This window comes from Oncorhynchus clarkii, chromosome 25 (genome assembly GCF_045791955.1).
Source record: "Oncorhynchus clarkii lewisi isolate Uvic-CL-2024 chromosome 25, UVic_Ocla_1.0, whole genome shotgun sequence".
Classification (NCBI taxonomy): domain Eukaryota; kingdom Metazoa; phylum Chordata; class Actinopteri; order Salmoniformes; family Salmonidae; genus Oncorhynchus; species Oncorhynchus clarkii.
Window position 1 is genome coordinate 43,819,525 of NC_092171.1, and position 20,014 is coordinate 43,839,538.

General features: G+C 45.6%; 1 protein-coding gene across 1 annotated transcript; it reads right to left on the reverse strand.

Annotated features, from left to right (window-relative positions):
* Positions 1-1,604: 1,604 nt before the first annotated feature.
* LOC139383373 (transmembrane protein 87A-like) lies at positions 1,605-18,963 on the reverse strand. The gene is made up of 19 exons (XM_071127895.1): positions 18,737-18,963; positions 18,003-18,060; positions 17,629-17,726; positions 17,277-17,393; positions 17,074-17,121; positions 15,487-15,543; positions 14,476-14,626; positions 13,920-13,981; positions 13,274-13,457; positions 12,976-13,075; positions 11,363-11,456; positions 10,342-10,522; positions 10,091-10,149; positions 8,704-8,807; positions 8,436-8,512; positions 7,235-7,305; positions 5,775-5,827; positions 3,168-3,198; positions 1,605-2,149 (listed from the first exon to the last, which is right to left on the reverse strand). The coding sequence occupies exons 1-19, from the start codon at positions 18,839-18,841 to the stop codon at positions 2,108-2,110; spliced, it is 1,692 nt and encodes a 563-aa protein (XP_070983996.1). The 5' UTR covers positions 18,842-18,963; the 3' UTR covers positions 1,605-2,107.
* Between the last annotated feature and the right edge of the window lie 1,051 nt (positions 18,964-20,014).

Below are 20,014 nucleotides of genomic sequence, written 5' to 3' on the forward strand. Positions count from 1 at the left end.
TGATATAAATGGGACACGTGACACACCGCCAACATTGATTAACATAAAAAACAACATTTATATCGAAGTTGTGCGTTAAAGGACGTGTATTTCCATTGTCAGAGCGGCCACTCGAAAATCTGGTCAATATAATGGATAATATGTGAGCACAATCATGAGGGATGAATTAGAACAAGGCGAACCTTAACCAGCGTTCTAGTACCGGGTCGTAGTTGAGAATAATGAAGTCTCTTGTGACCCTAAAAAAAAACAACAAAAAAAAATCACAATACTATACACATCTTGTATTAATTTGCACGGTGACAAGGTTTTAATATAAACTTTAATCCCAGAATAAACAGCAAAAAAATGCATACAATAATGTAACAAAGAAATTACAACACAGACCCACTTTACTGTACATTAGATGCCGTCCTTATTTCCTGCTAAACAAAAAACTAATAATATGCAATGCAGGATAATTTAACAATACAAAAAGATATGTTGTCTGTAGAATAAATTACTGGGTGAGTGGGCCTAGTCTGACCTCACAGGCTGTGTTTAACTTGCACTGTGTCAGTGTTGGGGAGAGGGGGGGGGGGGGGGGGGGGGGGGGAGTGGGCCTAGTCTGGCCTCACAGGCTGTGTTTAACTTGCACTGTGTCAGTGTTGGGGAGTGTGTGGGGGGGGGGGGGGGGGGGGGGGGGGGGAGTGGGCCTAGTCTGGCCTCACAGGCTGTGTTTAACTTGCACTGTGTCAGTGTTGGGGAGAGGGGGGGGGGGGGGGGAGTGGGCCTAGTCTGGCCTCACAGGCTGTGTTTAACTTGCACTGTGTCAGTGTTGGGGAGAGGGGGGGGGGGGGGGGGGGGGGGGGGGGGGGGGGGGGGGGGGAGTGGGCCTAGTCTGGCCTCACAGGCTGTGTTTAACTTGCACTGTGTCAGTGTTGGGGAGAGGGGGGGGGGGGGAGGGAGTGGGCCTAGTCTGGCCTCACAGGCTGTGTTTAACTTGCACTGTGTCAGTGTTGGGGAGAGGGGGGGGGGGGGGGGGGAGGGAGTGGGCCTAGTCTGGCCTCACAGGCTGTGTTTAACTTGCACTGTGTCAGTGTTGGGGAGGGGGGGGGGGGGGGGGGGGGGAGGGAGTGGGCCTAGTCTGGCCTCACAGGCTGTGTTTAACTTGCACTGTGTCAGTGTTGGGGAGAGGGGGGGGGGGGGGGGGGGGGGGGAGTGGGCCTAGTCTGGCCTCACAGGCTGTGTTTAACTTGCACTGTGTCAGTGTTGGGGAGAGGGGGGGGGGGGGGGGGGGGGGGGGGGGGGGGGGGGGAGGGAGTGGGCCTAGTCTGGCCTCACAGGCTGTGTTTAACTTGCACTGTGTCAGTGTTGGGGAGAGGGGGGGGGGGGGGGGGAGGGAGTGGGCCTAGTCTGGCCTCACAGGCTGTGTTTAACTTGCACTGTGTCAGTGTTGGGGAGAGGGGGGGGGGGGGGGGGGGGGGAGTGGGCCTAGTCTGGCCTCACAGGCTGTGTTTAACTTGCACTGTGTCAGTGTTGGGGAGAGGGGGGGGAGGGAGTGGGCCTAGTCTGGCCTCACAGGCTGTGTTTAACTTGCACTGTGTCAGTGTAGGGGAGGGGGAGGGAGGGGGGGGGGGGGGGTGTCAAATTAATTATCTTGGGAGGTGGTGGCAGAAACTAACATAAAAAGCCTCACAGTGACACATAATAATGCATTTAGCAAATCTGACAAATTATCAGACTGCCCCTGTGTCAATACTATTATAGATAGGTGTCAATGGCAGACTGACTGACTCACTGGGCCAAGTGACATCCCAAATGGAGTGCACTACTGTTGACCAGGGCCCATAGGGTACACTACCTTTTGGGCCCTGGTCAACAGTAGGGCACTACCCTATGGGCCCTGGTCAACAGTAGTGCACTACAGAGGGAATAGGGGGCCATTTGGCAAAGCCGTAGAGTTTATTAGCGGCTGCATGGCGGTGCTCAAAATGAAGGAACATAAAAGTGTTGTACATAAATATAGGATCTGATGGATCACTTCATTTGACTCCATCAATGGCTGCCTCGGTGAAACCCCTCCCCTCGGTGAAACCCCTCCCCTCAGTGAAACCCCTCCCCTCGGTCATTCCATTTTGGATCTCTCCATCTTGGTTTTCAGAATTTCCTGGGGACAAAAAGCGAGAGAAACATGTGTCTCTGTTGAATGATAGTAACACAAAATATAACTTTTGACTGAGCTTTATTTTTTTGTATTTTTAAAAAAAAATAGACAAAAAATGTGACCGGCAGTCATTAGAGACATTGGGGCGGAAGGTAGCCTAGTGGTTAGAGTGTAGAGGCGGCAGGTAGACTAGTGGTTAGAGTGTAGAGGTGGCAGGTAGCCTAGTGGTTAGAGTGTAGAGGAGACAGGTAGCCTAGTGGTTAGAGTGTAGGGGTGGCAGGTAGCCTAGTGGTTAGAGTGTAGAGGCGGCAGGTAGACTAGTGGTTAGAGTGTAGAGGTGGCAGGTAGCCTAGTGGTTAGAGTGTAGGGGTGGCAGGTAGGGGTGGCAGGTAGCCTAGTGGTTAGAGTGTAGAGGAGGCAGGTAGTCTAGTGGTTAGAGTGTAGGGGCGGAAGGTAGCCTAGTGGTTAGAGTGTAGGGGCGGAAGGTAGCCTAGTGGTTAGAGTGTAGAGGCGGCAGGTAGCCTAGTGGTTAGAGTGTAGGGGTGGCAGGTAGGGGTGGCAGGTAGCCTAGTGGTTAGAGTGTAGGGGAGGCAGGTAGCCTAGTGGTTAGAGTGTAGAGGTGGCAGGTAGCCTAGTGGTTAGAGTGTAGGGGTGGCAGGTAGCCTAGTGGTTAGAGTGTAGAGGCGGCAGGTAGCCTAGTGGCTAGAGTGTAGAGGTGGCAGGTAGCCTAGTGGTTAGAGTGTAGGGGTGGCAGGTAGCCTAGTGGTTAGAGGCGGCAGGGTAGCCTAGTGGTTAGAGCGTTGGACTAGTAACCAGCAGGTAGCCTAGTGGTTAGAGCATTTGGCTAGTAATCGAAAGGTTGCAAGTTCAAATCCCCAAGCTGACAAGGTACAAATCTGTCGTTCTGCCCCCTGAACAGGCTGTTCCTAGGCCGTCATTGAAAATAAGAATTTGTTCTTAACTGACTTGCCTAGTTAAATAAAGGTAAACATTTTAAAAAAGAGAGAAGTTCCTTATTTACCTCCTCTTCGTCAAGCATTACTGGGAGGGCTCTGTAGAGGGAGACAGAGAGAGAGGGAGACAGAGACAGAGAGAGAGGAAGACAGAGATAATTGCTTATTTGTTCATGTATGATTTTTTTTTAAATGTACAGTACCAGTCAAAAGTTTTAGAACACCTACATCGTTCAAGGTTTATTTTTTTAATTTTTTTTATTTTACATTGCACAATAATAGTGAAGTCATCAAAACTATGATATGACACATATGGAATCATGTAGTAACCAGAAGTTTTAAACCAAATCAAAATATTTTATATTTGAGATTCATCAAAGTAGCCACCCTTTGCCTTGATGACAGCTTTGCACACTTGGTATTCTCTCAACCAGCTTCACCTGGAATGCTTTTACAACAGTCTTGAATAAGTTTCCACATATGCTGAGCATGCTGGTTAAGTGTGCCTTGAATTCTAAATAAATCACTGACTGTCACCAGCAAAGCACCCCCACACCATCACACCACCTCCTCCATGCTTCACGGTGGGAACCATGCAGAGATCATGCGTTCGCCTACTCTGCGTCTCACAAAGACACGGCGGTTGGAACCAAAAATCTCCAGTTTGGACTCATCAGACCAAAGCACAGATTTCCATCTGGTCTAATGTCCATTGCTCGTGTTTCTTGGCCCAAGTAAGTCTCTTCTTCTTAGTGGTGTCCTTTAGTAGTGGTTCCTTTGCAGCAATATGAGCATGAAGGCCTGATTCACACAGTTGATGTTGAGATGTGTCTGTGTCTGTATTTATTCGGGCTGCAATCATCGGAGGTGCATCAGTGAACTCTAATGAACGTATCCTCTGCAGCAGAGGTAAGGGTTCCCGAGTGGCGCAGCGGTCTAAGGCACTGCATAGCTACAGACACTGATTCGATACTACAGCCCCACAGGGCGGCGCACAATAGGACCAGCGTCGTCCGGGTCGTTGGGGACGTCATTGTAAATAAGAATTTGTTCTTAACTGGACTTGCCTAGTTAAATCAAATCAAAACTCAGGGTCTCCCTTTCCTGTGGCGGTCCTCATGAGAGACAAATTCAGCATTGATGGTTTTTTGCGACTGAACTTGAAGAAAACGTTCAAAGTTCTTAATTTTCCAGATTGACTGACCTTCATGTCTTGAAGTAATGATGGACTGTCATTTCTCTTTGCTTATTCGAGCTGTTCTTGTCATAATATGGACTTGGTCCTATTTATCTCAGATAGGGGGGAGTGAGGCTTAAGAAGGTTTTATAAATAAGCATCAACCAGTGGATCTTGCGTCAGCTATACAGAGATGACCAGTTTACAGAGGAGTATAGAGTGCAGTGATGTGTCCTATAAGGAGCATTGGTGGCAAATCTGATGGCCGAATGGTAAAGAACATCTAGCCTCTCGAGAGCACCCTTACCTGACGATCTATAAATTACGTCTCCGTAATCTAGCATGGGTAGGATGGTCATCTGAATGAGGGTTAGTTTGGCAGCTGGGGTGAAAGAGGAGTGATTACTATAGAAGTAGCCAAGTCTAGATTTAACCTTAGCCTGCAGCTTGGATATGTGCTGAGAGAAGAGCAGTGTACCGTCTAGCCATACTCCCACGTACTTGTATGAGGTGACTACCTCAAGCTCTAAACCCTCAGAGGTAGTAATCACACCTGTAGGGGAGAGGGGTATTCTTCTTACCAAACCACATGACCTTTGTTTTGGAGGTGTTCAGAACAAGGTTAAGGGCAGAGAAAGCTTGTTGGACACAGAAAGCTTTGTTGTAGAGCAATTAACACAAAATCCAGGGAGGAGCCAGCTGACTATAAAACTGTATCATCTGCCTGAGCTATGTTGTTGATGTAAATTGAGAAGAGCGTGGGGCCTAGGATCGAGCCCTGGGGTACTCCCTTGGTGACAGGCAGTGGCTGACAGCAGATGTTCTGACTTTATACACTGCACTCTTTGAGAGAGGTAGTTAGCAAACCAAGCCAAAGACCCCTCAGAGACACCAAATACTCCTTAGCCGGCCCACAAGAATGGAATGGTCTACTGTATCAAAAGCTTTGGCCAAGTCAATAAAAATAGCAGCACAACATTACTTAGAATCAAGGGCCATGGTGACATCATTGAGGACCTTTTAAGGTTGCAGTGACACGTCCATAACCTGAGCAGAAACCAGATTGCATACCAGAGAGAATAATATAGACACCCACCCCTACCTGGTCACAACACAACTAATTGCCTCAAACACATTAAGAAGGAAATAAATTCCACAAATGAACTTTTAACAAGGCACACCTGTTAATTGAAGCTGGTTGAAAGAATGCCTTGATGACAGCTTTGCATACTCTTGGCAAAGGGTGGCTACTTTGAAGAATCTCAAATATATTTTGATTTGTTAAACACTTTTTTGGTTACTACATGACTCCATACGTGTTACTTCATAGTTGTGATGTCTTCACTGTTATTCTACAATGTAGAAAATAGTACAAATAAAGAAAAACCCTTGAATGAGCAGGTGTGTCCAGACATTTGACTGGTACTGTATATAATTATGAACATAGCAGTAACTTGGGCCAATACATCTTCAACATTTTCATTTCTTTCCTACTCACACATCAGCAACAGTCGTGGGAATGTTCTCCTCAACCCATTTCAGGTCTTCGTCCTGAGAACAAGAGAAAGGATACATTCATTTATTGGGATATACGCAAAACAGTGTCTTGAATCAGATTGGACTGTGAAAAGATGACTAAGTTAAGTCATCAGACCCCAACCAAGGATCATCAAAAAGCAGTGCTATAAATTCTCGGACAACCCAAAGATTCCTAGATGCCCTTCCAGACTCCCTCCACCTACCCAAGGATGTCAGAGTACAAAAAAATTGGTTAACCACCTAACTGAAGAACTAAATTGAACTTTGCGTAATACCCTAGATGCATTCGCACCCCTAAAAACAAAAAACATTTGTCATAAACTAGCTCCCTGGTACACAGAAAATACCCGAGCTCTGAAGCAAGCTTCCAGAAAATTGGAACGGAAATGGTGCCACACCAAACTGGAAGTCTTCCGACTAGCTTGGAAAGACAGTAAGGTTTTACTGCTAACCTACAAAGCGTTACATGGGCTTGCTCCTACTTATCTCTCTGATTTGGTCCTGCCGTACATACCTACACAAGACGCAGGCCTCCTAATTGTCCCTAGAATTTCTAAGCAAACAGCTGGAGGCAGGGCTTTCTCCTATAGAGCTACATTTTTATGGGATGGTCTGCCTACCCATGTGAGAGACGCAAACTCGGTCTCAACCTTTAAGTCTTTATTGAAGACTCATCTCCTCCGTGGGTCATATGATTGAGTGTAGTCTGGCCCAGGAGTGTGAAGGTGAACGGAAAGGCTCTGGAGCAACGAACCGCCCTTGCTGTCTCTGCCTGGCCGGTTCCCCTCTTTCCACTGGGATTCTCTGCCTCTAACCCTATTACAGGGGCTGAGTCACTGGCTTACTGGTGCTCTTCCATGCCGTCCCTAGGAGGGGTGCGTCACTTGAGTGGGTTGAGTCACTGATGTGATCTTCCTGTCCGGGTTGGCGCCCCCCCTCGGGTTCGTGCCATGGGGGAGATCTTCGTGGGCTATACTCAGTCTTGTAAGTTGATGGTTGAAGATATCCCTCTCGTGGTGTGGGGGCTGTGCCTTGAAAAAGTGGGTGGGGTTATATCCTGCCTGGTTGGTCCTGTCCAGGAGTATATAGTCGGATGAGGCCACAGTGTCTCCCGACCCCTCCCGTTTCAGCCTCCAGTATTTATGCTGCAATAGTTTGTGTCGGGGGGCTAGGATCAGTCTGTTATATCTGGAGTATTTCTCCTGTCTTATCCGGTGTCCTGTATGCTCCCTCTAATTCTTTCTCTCGGAGGACCTGAGCCCTTGGAGCCCTAGACACTGTTGATTTTGTTGCTGCAGACATGCCCAAAGTAATTACCCCTCTGGGATATTATATATATATATATATATATATATATATATATATATAAATAATTGGACTCGCCGCCTCACTGAGTAGTTTTGAATTGAATGGACTGACCTCTTTACTGAGTAGTTTCTGTGACTGGGATCCATTAGTCTCAGCCTTGGTGCCTCTCATCTTCATCCCCTCTGGAACAGAAATGTGGAGTTAGATGCAGGGCCTTCAGAAAGTATTCACACCCCTTTGACTTATTCCACATTTTGTTGTGTTAAAGCCTGAATTCAAATGGTTTAAATATTTTTTTTTCTCACAAATGTAATAAAATAAAATAAATATTTAATTCATTTTGAATTCAGGCTGTAACACAACAAAATGTCAAGGGGTGTAAACACTTTCTGAAGGCACCGGAGAGACCAGATTCGGGGTCATTTCAGGAAGTACACGGAAATTCCAATTCTCCTCAATGCTTTTCAAATAGGAAAATGTGGAATTGGGTTTACTTTCGGAATTGACCCCCAACCCCGCTAGACTGGAGTTGACCCCCAACTCCGCTAGACTGGAGTTGACCCCCAACTCCGCTAGACTGGAGTTGACCCCCAACCCCGCTAGACTGGAGTTGACCCCCAACCCCGCTAGACTGGAGTTGACCCCCAACCCCGCTAGACTGGAGTTGACCCCCAACCCCGCTAGACTGGAGTTGACCCCCAACCCCGCTAGACTGGAGTTGACCCCCAACCCCGCTAGACTGGAGTTGACCCCAACCCCGCTAGACTGGAGTTGACCCCAACCCCGCTAGACTGGAGTTGACCCCCAACCCCTCTAGACTGGAGTTGACCACCAACCCCTCTAGACTGGAGTTGACCCCCAACCCCTCTAGACTGGAGTTGACCCCCAACCCCTCTAGACTGGAGTCGACCCCAACCCCTCTAGACTGGAGTCGACCCCAACCCCGCTAGACTGGAGTTGACCCCCAACCCCGCTAGACTGGAGTTGACCCCCAACCCCGCTAGACTGGAGTTGACCCCCAACCCCGCTAGACTGGAGTTGACCCCCAACCCCGCTAGACTGGAGTTGACCCCAACCCCGCTAGACTGGAGTTGACCCCAACCCCTCTAGACTGGAGTTGACCCCCAACCCCTCTAGACTGGAGTCGACCCCAACCCCGCTAGACTGGAGTTGACCCCCACCCCGCTAGACTGGAGTTGACCCCAACCCCGCTAGACTGGAGTTGACCCCAACCCCGCTAGAGATCCCTATTGTCATATATTATATCAATACAGCAGGAAATCCTAACGTTAAACTGGTTAAAGTCTTTCACCAAAGGCTTCATTCAGCATGGGTTCCTTGGCGTCATCCTCCTCATCGTCTTCATCGATCAGAGGGGAATGGGAGAACCTGCGAGAACACAACACAGCCTCAGACAGGTGCTATATACTATTGTATATTACTACACTGTTACTATTGTAATGTATACACTTACTATTAGATATGTATATATTAAAAGTGTTATTACAAATGACCCCTGACCTCTATGAAAACATTAGGCAGGTACATAGTCTGTTAAAAAAAAAATGTTGACCTCTGACCTCTGGCTGTTGGCGGAGGGTCGTAGCAACACCATGATGACCAGGAGGATGGTGGAAAAGAGGAGGCGCCAGAAGGCATCGTCTACCCACAAATCCCTCCAACCCTGAGACACACAGTGGCAGATACAGAGACAGAGACACGGTCTATTAAAAACACAAGACAACAGCATAATCAAGTATCATTTGTTTAGAATATGTAGCTATACACTGAGCAAAAATAATTTTAAAAAACACGCAAACTGCAACAATTTCAAAAGATTTGAAGTTCATAAGGAAAATCTGTAAATTTAAAAAAAATTCATTAGGCCCTAATCTATGGATTTCACATGACTGGGAATACAGATATGCATCTGTTGGTCTCAGAGCTTGGGGCGTGGATCAGAAACCCAGTCAGTATCTGGTGTTACCACAATTTGCCTCATGCAGCGCGACACATCTCCTTCTCACAGAGTTGATCAGGCTGTTGATTGTGGCCTGTGGAATGTTGTCCCACTCCTCTTCAATGGCTGTGGGAAGTTGCTGGATATTGGTGAGAACGGGAACACGCTGTCGTACACCTCGATCCAGAGCATCCCAAACATGCTCAGTGGGTGACATGTCTGGTGGGTATGCAGGCCATGGAAGAACTGGGACATTTTCAGCTTCTAGGAATTGTGTACGGATCCTTGCGACATGGGGCCTTGCATTATCATGCTGAAACATGAGGTGATGGTGGCAGATGAATGGCACGACAACGGGCCTTAGGATCTCGTCACAGTATCTCTGTGTATTCAAATTGACATTGATAAAATGCAATTGTGTTCGTTGTCCGTAGCTTACGCCTGCCCATACCATAACCCCACCACCACCATGGGGCACTCTGTTCACAACATTGACATCAGCAAACCGCTCGCCCAAACAACGCCATACACAGGCCAGTTGGACGTACTGCCAAATTCTCTAAAAAATATGTTGGGAGGCGGCTTATGTTAGAAAAATGTACATTCTGGCAACAGCTCTGGTGGACATTCCTTCAGTCAACATGCCAATTGCACGCCATCTCACGCTCCCTCAAAACTTGAGACATTTGTGGCATTGTGTTGTGTGACAAAACTTCACGTTTTAGAGTGACTTTTTATTGTCCCCCAGCACAAGGTGCACCTATGTAATGATCATGTTGTTTAATCAGCTTCTTGACATTCTACACCTGTCAGGTGGACGGACGTATTATCTTGGTAAAGGAGGATATGCTCACTAACAGGGATATAAAACTAATTTGTAGACAACATTTGTTTTAGAGAAATAAGAGTTTTTGGAACATATGGAACATTTTCTGGGATCTTTTATTTCCTGTTCCTGGGAAACATGGGACTTTGTTTTTTGTTCAGTGTAAAATCTACCAACTCACCGTCTGGCAGTCGACCAGCTTAAACACTTTGGTCGTCCAGATGATGAAGATAATAGAAGCTACGGGAACAAAACAAAGTGAAAAGATAAAATAAATAACTTATCATTTATTCAATAAGTCAATATTGAGATTACAGAAACTTTTTTTCATTAAGTACCCGAGTACAACAAAATTCATATCAAATTGAAAAGCTGTGCCTTTCATACCACTGTGACATTAAAAGCATCCATAAATAATTCCCTTCAACTCACCCAGAACAGAGAAGATGAGTGTGTTGGTGAAATGCTGATACAGAGACAGCTTCACCACGTTCCTACGCAGCTTCAGAAGACGAGTGGTCTGGGACAAGCTTATGAAGATCCACCACATCACACAGGAGTCAATGAGAGAGAGACTCAGGTTAGCCACCAGGGCTACGGTCCCATAGAAACCCTGAAAAGAGAGAGAGAGAGAGAAAGACAGAGAGAGAAAGAGAGAGAGAGAGAGAGAGAGAGAGAGAGAGAGAGAGAGAGAGAGAGAGAGAGAGAGAGAGAGAGAGAGAGAGAGACAGAGAGAGACAGAGAGACAGAGACAGAGAGACAGAGAAAGAGAGAGAGAGAGACAGAGAGAGACAGAGAGAGACAGAGAGACAGAGACAGAGAGACAGAGAGACAGAGACAGAGAGACAGAGAAAGAGAGAGACAGAGAGAGACAGAGAGAGACAGAAAGAGAGAGAGAGAGAGAAAGAGAGAGAGAGAAAGAGAGAGAGACAGAGAGAGAGAGAAAGAGAGAGAGAAAGAGAGAGAGAGAGAGAGAGATTAACAGGACAGAGAAAGAGAAAGAGAGCGAGAGAAAGAGACAGAGACAGAAAGAGAGACAGAGAGGGAGAGAGAGAAAGGTAGAAAGAGAGAGAAAGAGAAATAAAAATATTGAGGACAGAGGGACAGTTCAAAGAACGAGACAGGTGCATCCAAACTTCACAAGGTGTCTCAAAGTGATCTAGATGAGAAGTGTAGTGATGACACTAGATGAGAAGTGTAGTGATGACACTAGATGAGAAGTGTAGTGATTGCACTCGATGAGAAGTGTAGTGATTGCACTCGATGAGAAGTGTAGTGATTGCACTCGATGAGAAGTGTAGTGATTGCACTCGATGAGAAGTGTAGTGATTGCACTCGATGAGAAGTGTAGTGATTACACTAGATGAGAAGTGTAGTGATTGCACTCGATGAGAAGTGTAGTGATTGCACTCGATGAGAAGTGTAGTGATTAATCCAAACTGTAGCTACTCACTCCTGTGACGCGCAGCACTCCCTCCACGGAAGAGAAGAGCAGGTAGAGCAGGCCTACTGCTGCTAGCCGGTGGACTGTGGTGCCCAGCCTGGGTCTGCGAGAGACAGAGCAGGAAAACAGGGAAAATCAGGGCCTGAACTCACAAAACAGTCTCAGAGTACAGATCTAGGATCAGCTCCCCCCCCCCCCTTTTTTTTTTAGATCACACTGGAAAAAAATGGGGGTCTGATCCTCGATCAGCGCTTTTACTCGGAGACGCTTCGTGAATACGTGCCCAGATGTGTGGTCAAAGCTAGGCCATAAAACCAGGGCGTTGATGTGTGTGTGTGTGTGTGTGTATTAGTATCCTCATGGGTATGGGAAATCCCCAGAAGTCCCCACAAGGATAGTAAAACCTGCGCTGTGTGTGTGTGTCACAACTCCTTGTACATGTAAACACTGTACAAGATTGTAGTGTGAGGGAATCCTCCATTAATGTTAGGGTTAGTTTATTTCGTACCATCTTTGGCTCATTGGTGAAATTAGCATTATGACAATATATTGAATTAAATCATTCAAAACCCTTTATTTAATGCAATTGCAGACAGAAGTTGACAACAGGAACAGGAACAGAGCACGCATGTTGCTGAGTAAGTTCTGCGTCAAACAAAAAAAAGTCTCAAGTTATTTTTTATTAAAACCCAATAGTCCCGCCTTCGTGATGTCACTGACCACGCCGTTACCTTTTTACTCCTGAGACCAAAACCCTGTATCCATGGCGATACAAACAGAGTTTCAGTATTTATTTAAAAGCTAGGCAATAAAATGTCCCCCTCCCCAGAACGTTGATTTATTGTTGAATGTCTAACTGGTCTTCTCTCCCACACTCCCCTGCAGAGTTCTGTCTCAGTCGCACATTATGAGAGAGAGCGAGAGAAACTGTGGAACAATTCCAAAACTATATAATTAATGAATATATAATTAATGAATATATATATATATATATATATATTGTTAATCTATAGTCTAGGACCCTATAAATGTAAGTCTTATAACCTCTCCTTCTGTTTATATAACATAAGCATAATCAATTATTAAAATACATCAAACATCTGTACCGCCCCAAATCATGAGCACTAGGTGAATCCTCACACCATACAGTCAGTAGGTGATGGACAATGACAACAGTTCAGTTCTGAACCCATAGAATAGTGTAATCACAGTCAGTATTCATATTGTACGCTTTCCAAATGGCACTCTATTCCTTTAAACATAGTGCACTACTTTTGACCGTGGACCCTAGTTCACTATGACCTGACACTGACCCTAGACCTGACACTAGACCTCAGTTCTGAACCCATAGAATAGTGTAATTCATATTGTACGCTTTCCAAATGGCACTCTATTCCTTTAAACATAGTGCACTACTTTTGACCGTGGACCCTAGTTCACTATGACCTGACACTGACCCTAGACCTGACACTAGACCTCAGTTCTGAACCCATAGAATAGTGTAATTCATATTGTACGCTTTCCAAATGGCACTCTATTCCTTTAAACATAGTGCACTACTTTTGACCGTGGACCCTAGTTCACTATTAAAAAGGGGAATAAGTATGACAGGATGAACTCACTTGACGATGCCGTAGCCCAGACTGACTATGAGCACCAGGATGCGAGCCAGAGATCTCTTCAGAGCAGACAGCAACTCGGCAAAGATGACAGCACCTTGGACTGTGGAGGGAAAACATTCAAAAACATTATTATTATTATTTTTGTTTTAAAGTAGATGTGAGTTGAAGTAAATTTACAGATTTACAAAAAGAGAATGACCATGATGCAACTCTCCATCAAATCAACCAAATCGACATACCCCAACAACAACAAAAAAATGACAGTGCATTTCAAAATAAGAGCGTGAATTTAACCGACCATAGTCTCCTCTGTAGCGGATGCTCTGGTACTCGGAGTAGAAGACGGCCTTCTCCAGCATGCCCAGGATGATCACTCCTCCGATCCAGAACTGGATCCTCAACAGATCTTTCCAGTAACAGGCCGACCAGAAGAGCCAGAGCGCCCCGAAGAACACATACACTATACACATCACCATGTAGAACTGGGGAAGAACAAACACATCACCATGTAGAACTGGGGACCCTAGACCTGACCCTGACCCTAGACTTGACACTGACGCTAGACCTGGCACTGACCCTAGACCTGGCACTGACCCTAGACCTGGCACTGACCCTAGACCTGGCACTGACCCTAGACCTGGCACTGACCCTAGACCTGGCACTGACCCTAGACCTGGCACTGACCCTAGACCTGGCACTGACCCTAGACCTGACACTGACCTGACACTGACCCTAGACCTGACCCTAGACCTGACACTGACCCTAGGCCTGACACTGACCCTAGACCTGACACTGACCCTAGACCTGACACTAGACCTGACACTGACCCTAGGCCTGACCCTAGACCTGACCCTAGACCTGTTTCTCTTATTTCTTGTGTACTTTTTTCCAGTTACACTATTTTGATATTGAATACTGTACTGTTGGGGCGGGCTGAAACACACCATCATAAGAGGCCAGTCTGCAGGAGAGGAGTATTCACGAGGCCCCTTCATCTCCACGGTCACTGTAAATACACAGACAGGCAGTCAGAGACAGGCAGTCAGAGAGAGGCAGAGACAGGCAGAGACAGGCAGAGACAGGCAGGGCAGTCAGAGACAGGCAGTCAGAGACAGGCAGTCAGAGACAGGCAGAGACAGGCAGAGACAGTCAGAGACAGGCAGAGACAGTCAGAGACAGGCAGAGACAGTCAGAGACAGGCAGGGCAGTCAGAGACAGGCAGAGACAGGCAGAGACAGTCAGAGACAGGCAGAGACAGGCAGGGCAGTCAGAGACAGGCATTCAGAGACACGCAGTCAGACACAAGCAGTCAGAGACAGGCAGGGCAGTCAGAGACAGGCAGGGCAGTCAGAGACAGGCAGGGCAGTCAGAGACAGGCAGTCAGACACAGGCAGTCAGATTTCTCATCGCTCTGCAGACAGAAGGGATCTTCAATGACGAAGCACTCAGTCAAAAGGGCCTATGTTCATATTAGAGAGTGTCAGTTACGGTAATACTGACTGATAAAGGCCAAGTTTCCCTGGACATCATTAGGCTCCTCCTCCTCTGCTCCAGGGCGCCCCCCGCTGGCATCTCCACGCTGCTGCGGCTGTACCTTCACTATAAACAGGTAGGGGCTGTCGGACCAAGCCTTGGCCACCGCACCAATATCCTTCAAGGGGACACATGACAAGACACTTCGAACGCATCCCAAATAGCACGCTGTTCCCTATTTTAGACAGTGGTGGTGGTGGGGGGGGTACCCGATTGTCATACTTGAGTAAAAGTAAAAGACACCTTAATATAGAATGACTCAAGTCAAAGTGAGTCACCATACGGACGGACGCGCCTGGAACCCAAATGGATGACGTCGCCCAATTGAGAGTCGAGTGTGGAGTTAAATATATTTTAAAAAACTAATTTCTTTTAAGTATCAAAAGAAAAGGGTAATTGCTCAAATATACTGAAGTATCAAAAGTATAAATGATTTTAAATTCCTTAAATTAAGCAAAGCAGATGGCACCATGTTCTTGTTTTGTTTAATATATGGATAAGAAGGGACACGCGCCAACACTCAGACATGTGTGTTTAGTTGAGTCCACCAGATTAGATGCAGTAGGACCAGCAGAGATGTTCTCTTGATAGGAGTGTGAATTAGACCATTTTCCTGTCCTACTAAAAGCATGCAAAATGTTACGAGTACTTTTTAAGGTTTCAGGGAAAATGTACGGGGTAAAAAAAAGTACATTATTATTTTCTTTAGGAATGCAGTGACATAAAAATAAGTTGTCAAAAATATAAATGATAAAAGTACAAATACCTCAAAAAACTACTTACGTAGTACTTTCAAGTATTTTTGACTTAAATACTTTACACCTGTGTACTTAGTACTTAGTCCACTACTTTTGACCAGGGTCCATATGCTGCCATTTCAGAAACACACTTCCAAATGCAAAACACATTTAGAAACAGGCATGACTATGTACAACCTGTTTACAGATATCTTATAAAACAGAGTTCTGATTGGCTTACCGGCTTTTCCAGCCACCCCTGCGGAGCACTCTGATTGGAAGGCCTGCCTTCCGCGCTCTAAACAACAGAGTAACAGTGAGTATACAGATGGGTTTGGATCCATTTGATTTCAATCACTTTTTGACCGAACCTCTTGATCTGAACAAAACATTCTCTACATATTTGCCCACGGACAGCAACACCTTATTTACATAAGTATTCAGACATTTTGCTGTGAGACTCGACATTGAGCTCAGGTGCATCCTGTTTCCATTGATCATCCTTGAGGTGTTTCTACAACCTGATTGGTGTCCACCTGTGGATTTGGAAAGGCACACACCTGTCTATATAAGGTCCCACAGTTGACAGTGCATTTCAGAGCAACAACCAAGCCATGAGGTCAAAGGAATTGTCCGTAGAGCTCCGAGACAGGATTGTGTCGAGGCACAGATCTGGGGAAGGGTACCAAAACATTTCTGCAGCATCGAAGGTCCCAAAGAACACAGTGGCCTCCATCATTCTTAAGTGGAAGAAGTTTGGAACCACCAAGACTCTTCCTAGAGGTGGTTGCCCAGCCAAACTGAGCAATCAGGGGAGAAGGGCCTTGACCAAGAACCTGATGATCACTCTGACAGAGCTCCAGAGTTCCTCTGTGGAGATGGGAGAACCTTCCAGAAGGACAACAATCTCTGCAGCACTCCACCAATCAGGCCTTTATGGTAGAGTGGCCAAATGGAAACCACTCCTCAGTAAAAGGCACATGACAGCCTGCTTGGAGTTTACCAAAAGGCACCTAAAGTACTCTCAGACCATAAGATTAAAATATTTAAAGACTTCATTGTAGCAGATAAAGGAACGGAGGTACCAAGATGTAACTATTTGACCTGAATGCCAAGCGTCACGTCTGGAGGAAACCTGGCACCATCCCTACGGTGAAGCATGGTGGTGGCACCATCCCTACGGTGAAGCCTGGTGGTGGCAGCATCATGCTGTGGGGATGTTTTTCAGTGGCAGGGACTGGGAGACTAGTCAGGATCAAGGGAAAGATGAACGAAGCAAAGTACAGAGAAATGCTTGATGAAAACCTGCTCCAGAGCGCCCAGGACCTCAGACTGGGGTGAAGGTTCACCTTCCAACAGGACAATAACCCTAAGCACACAACCAAGACACCACAGGAGTGGCTTCAGGACAAGTCTCTGAATGTAACGGAGTGGGCCAGCCAGAGCCCGGACTTGAAACCGATCAAACATCTCTGGAGAGACCTGAAAATAGCTGTTCAGCGACACTCCCCATCCAACCTGACACCTTGAGAGGATGTGCAGAGAAGAATGGGAGAAACTCCCCAAATACAGGTGTGCCAAGGTTGTAGCGTCATACCCAAGAAGACACAAGGCTGTAATCGCTGCCAAAGGTGCTTCAACAAAGTACTGAGTGAAGAGTCTGAATACTTAAGTAAATTTAAAAAAAAATGTTGTTGCTTTGTTATTACAACAGTTTTTGCTTTGTCATTATGGGGTACCATGTGTTATTTTATTTTAGAATAAGGCTGTAACGTAACAACACTTTTCTTTTAAAATCAAAAGGTGTCTGAATACAATAATATAATACCTGTGGGCTGATGAGGGGTTGATAGGGGCTGAAGTCTGTGTAGTACACCTGGAAGGAGGAATGGAGGCGGGGGAGGGGGGGGGGACAGAGATATAATACATCAACCAAGAATTATAAGTCAGTGTATGGCAACCCCCCCCCCCCCCCCCCTCACACACCCCAACAACCCCAACCCCAACAACAACAACAACAGAAGAGCCGACCTTGGGTAGTAAAAGAGTCGAGCAGTTGTCGAAGTACATGTATCCCTGGCTGTAGAAGCCACTCCAGTCCTCCTTCAGCATGTGATCCAGACCAAACATAGTCAGTGCCTTGTTGTCCTACAGGAAGTAGAAACAGAAACAGGAAGGAGTATGTCTCTTCTAATGTAGAAATGATGGTGTCTAATACATTACAGGCAACACACTATTTTGTGGTTCCGCTATTACAACATTAATGTGATGGCACAGTTGGATATGTCGTACTGTTTCTCTGTGTGCTATGTGTGGTTCGTGTGCAGGGTTTATGACGAGTCTGCCTGTGAGAATGGGGAGAAGAAGAAGGGATTGTACTCACTGGAGTATTAAAGACTTCATTGTAGCAGATCGAGGAACGGAGGTACCAACTGATGTTGAAGGCCAGGGTGGAATCACATAGAGCCAAGTCGCCCTGGACTGGAGGAGGAGAGGAGAGTCAATGGCAGAAACACAGGGAAAGAGAGGTGTGTGGGGGGGGGGGGCTATATTCCCTATACAGTAATAGTGCACTATTTTTGACTAGGGAGCGGATAAGGAACAGGGTGCCATTTCAGACTAAGCCCACGAGTAAAGTCAGTTGCACGACAGGAGTAACAGGAAAACCCTGTTTAACTACAGCCGTCAAATCAAATCTTTTTGGGCCTTTTAAGCAAATGATCTTCGTTTTGTCGTCGTCCAAGGTTCATTACTTACATGTCATGAAGATGGTTGTGTTGGCGTACAATGTCTTCCTGAAGACGGCATTTTGTGACTAAAGAAACGAATAGATCAAGTTACCATGGCAGCAAGCACCTTGGACAACCTCTTACCAACTATGTGCCAGTAAGAGAAGGTTTTATGTAAACACTTGTCATGGTTGTGCAATACAACATCAGACAACTAGCTAGTTGGAAAGTTACTTAGCCTTAGTCTTGCTAGCAGTATTATCTCAACTTTAAGAAATAAGGAAACTAGCTATATACACATATTCCATTCACTACCAGACCTTAGATGAGTGGTCATGAGTTGGAACAGGTACACTGTGTGTGTGTATATATATAATATATTACAGTATTGTCAGGTTATTGAGGACACAACTGAGTCTTCTCGGCTCAAGGAGTAACGTTAGTAGCAAATCATCTATGGTAGCTAAGTTAGTAGCCTATCTTCCCAGATCATGTGATGTAATATTGATCATGAAAACAAATCAGACCAGTGTAACGTTAGCTTCAGTACATACACTGGTGTCTGAATCGTCGAAAACCTTCATATTACATCTGTCAACCCAGGATGTTATTTACTTCCCTGGGCTTGAGTGTTGTACTTCAAAAAGCCTGCTGGCTAGGCTAGGCTACCTACTGCAGCTGCTACTGAAATACTGTCATGCTACAACACACACACACACACACACACACACACACAGGACAGTCACGGCGCATGTAACTCACTGAGTTGATGTCGACATTCCACAAGGACACTTCTGCCCCGATCCCTGGACGCAAAATTGAAATAAAAAACAACAAACATGACAAAAACACCGTGACATCTGGCATTTTTTTTTTTTTTCAATTTAATTTGTGTACGAAGCAGTTCCGCAGTCAGTTCCGGGGCCCGGAGTCTCTGTTGGGTGAAGGAGAGGCTTCACGGACGCGCGCCTGGTACCCGGATGAATGACGTCGCGCAATTGAGAGTCGTCTGTGGAGACGAATAGATACCGTATAATAAAGGATAAATGAAAATCTATGTGAACCCTTAATACTAATTGTGTTAATGGGAAAAATGTAATCAATAAATGTTTTTTTTTAAATGATAATATATATATTTTTAACGAATACAAAAATAATTCCAAATAATAAACTAATATATTTTTTAAAAACACTTCCTTGTTTTCTATAAGGAGTTCGAGCAGTACATTATTAAAACCATTCTACATTCTACCAATAAAGAAAAGCTGTTGGAACAATCAATACGTGTATGTCTTTGGTCTTTGTATAATCTGTCATTTGTTGTATCCCCCCTAGCATATGTTGTCTGTTTTATACTGACGTTTTCTGCAATTATAAAAAATAATCATAATAAAATAATAATACAAATGAAAGACAGTCGGTTGAGTCAGTCGTCCTGATAAACCCTTTCCCATCTAGTCTATGGGGGCGGCCGGGTAGCCTAGTGGTAAGAGCGTTGGACTAACCGGAATGTTGCTAAGTGTATAAGTGTATTGTCACAGCATTGATATCACTAGTAGAATTGTGCATTGTCACAGCATTGATATCACTAGTAGATAAGTGTATTGTCACAGCATTGATATCACTAGTAGATACAGTGCCTTGCGAAAGTATTCGGCCCCCTTGAACTTTGCGACCTTTTGCCACATTTCAGGCTTCAAACATAAAGATATAAAACTGTATTTTTTTGTGAAGAATCAACAACAAGTGGGACACAATCATGAAGTGGAACGACATTTATTGGATATTTCAAACTTTTTTAACAAATCAAAAACTGAAAAATTGGGCGTGCAAAATTATTCAGCCCCTTTACTTTCAGTGCAGCAAACTCTCTCCAGAAGTTCAGTGAGGATCTCTGAATGATCCAATGTTGACCTAAATGACTAATGATGATAAATACAATCCACCTGTGTGTAATCAAGTCTCCGTATAAATGCACCTGCACTGTGATAGTCTCAGAGGTCCGTTAAAAGCGCAGAGAGCATCATGAAGAACAAGGAA

What these genes read in the sequence shown, in the direction of transcription:
- LOC139383373 (XM_071127895.1), bottom strand. Translation starts at nt 18,841, where the DNA reads ATGCCAGATGTCACGGTGTTTTTGTCATGTTTGTTGTTTTTTATTTCA. An exon ending in CAGACTGGCCTCTTATGATG is followed by an intron (nt 13,458 to 13,919) that starts GTGTGTTTCAGC and finishes GTTCTTCCCCAG; the next exon opens with TTCTACATGGTGATGTGTAT. An exon ending in CCCTCCGCCAACAGCCAGAG is followed by an intron (nt 8,513 to 8,703) that starts GTCAGAGGTCAA and finishes GTGTTCTCGCAG; the next exon opens with GTTCTCCCATTCCCCTCTGA.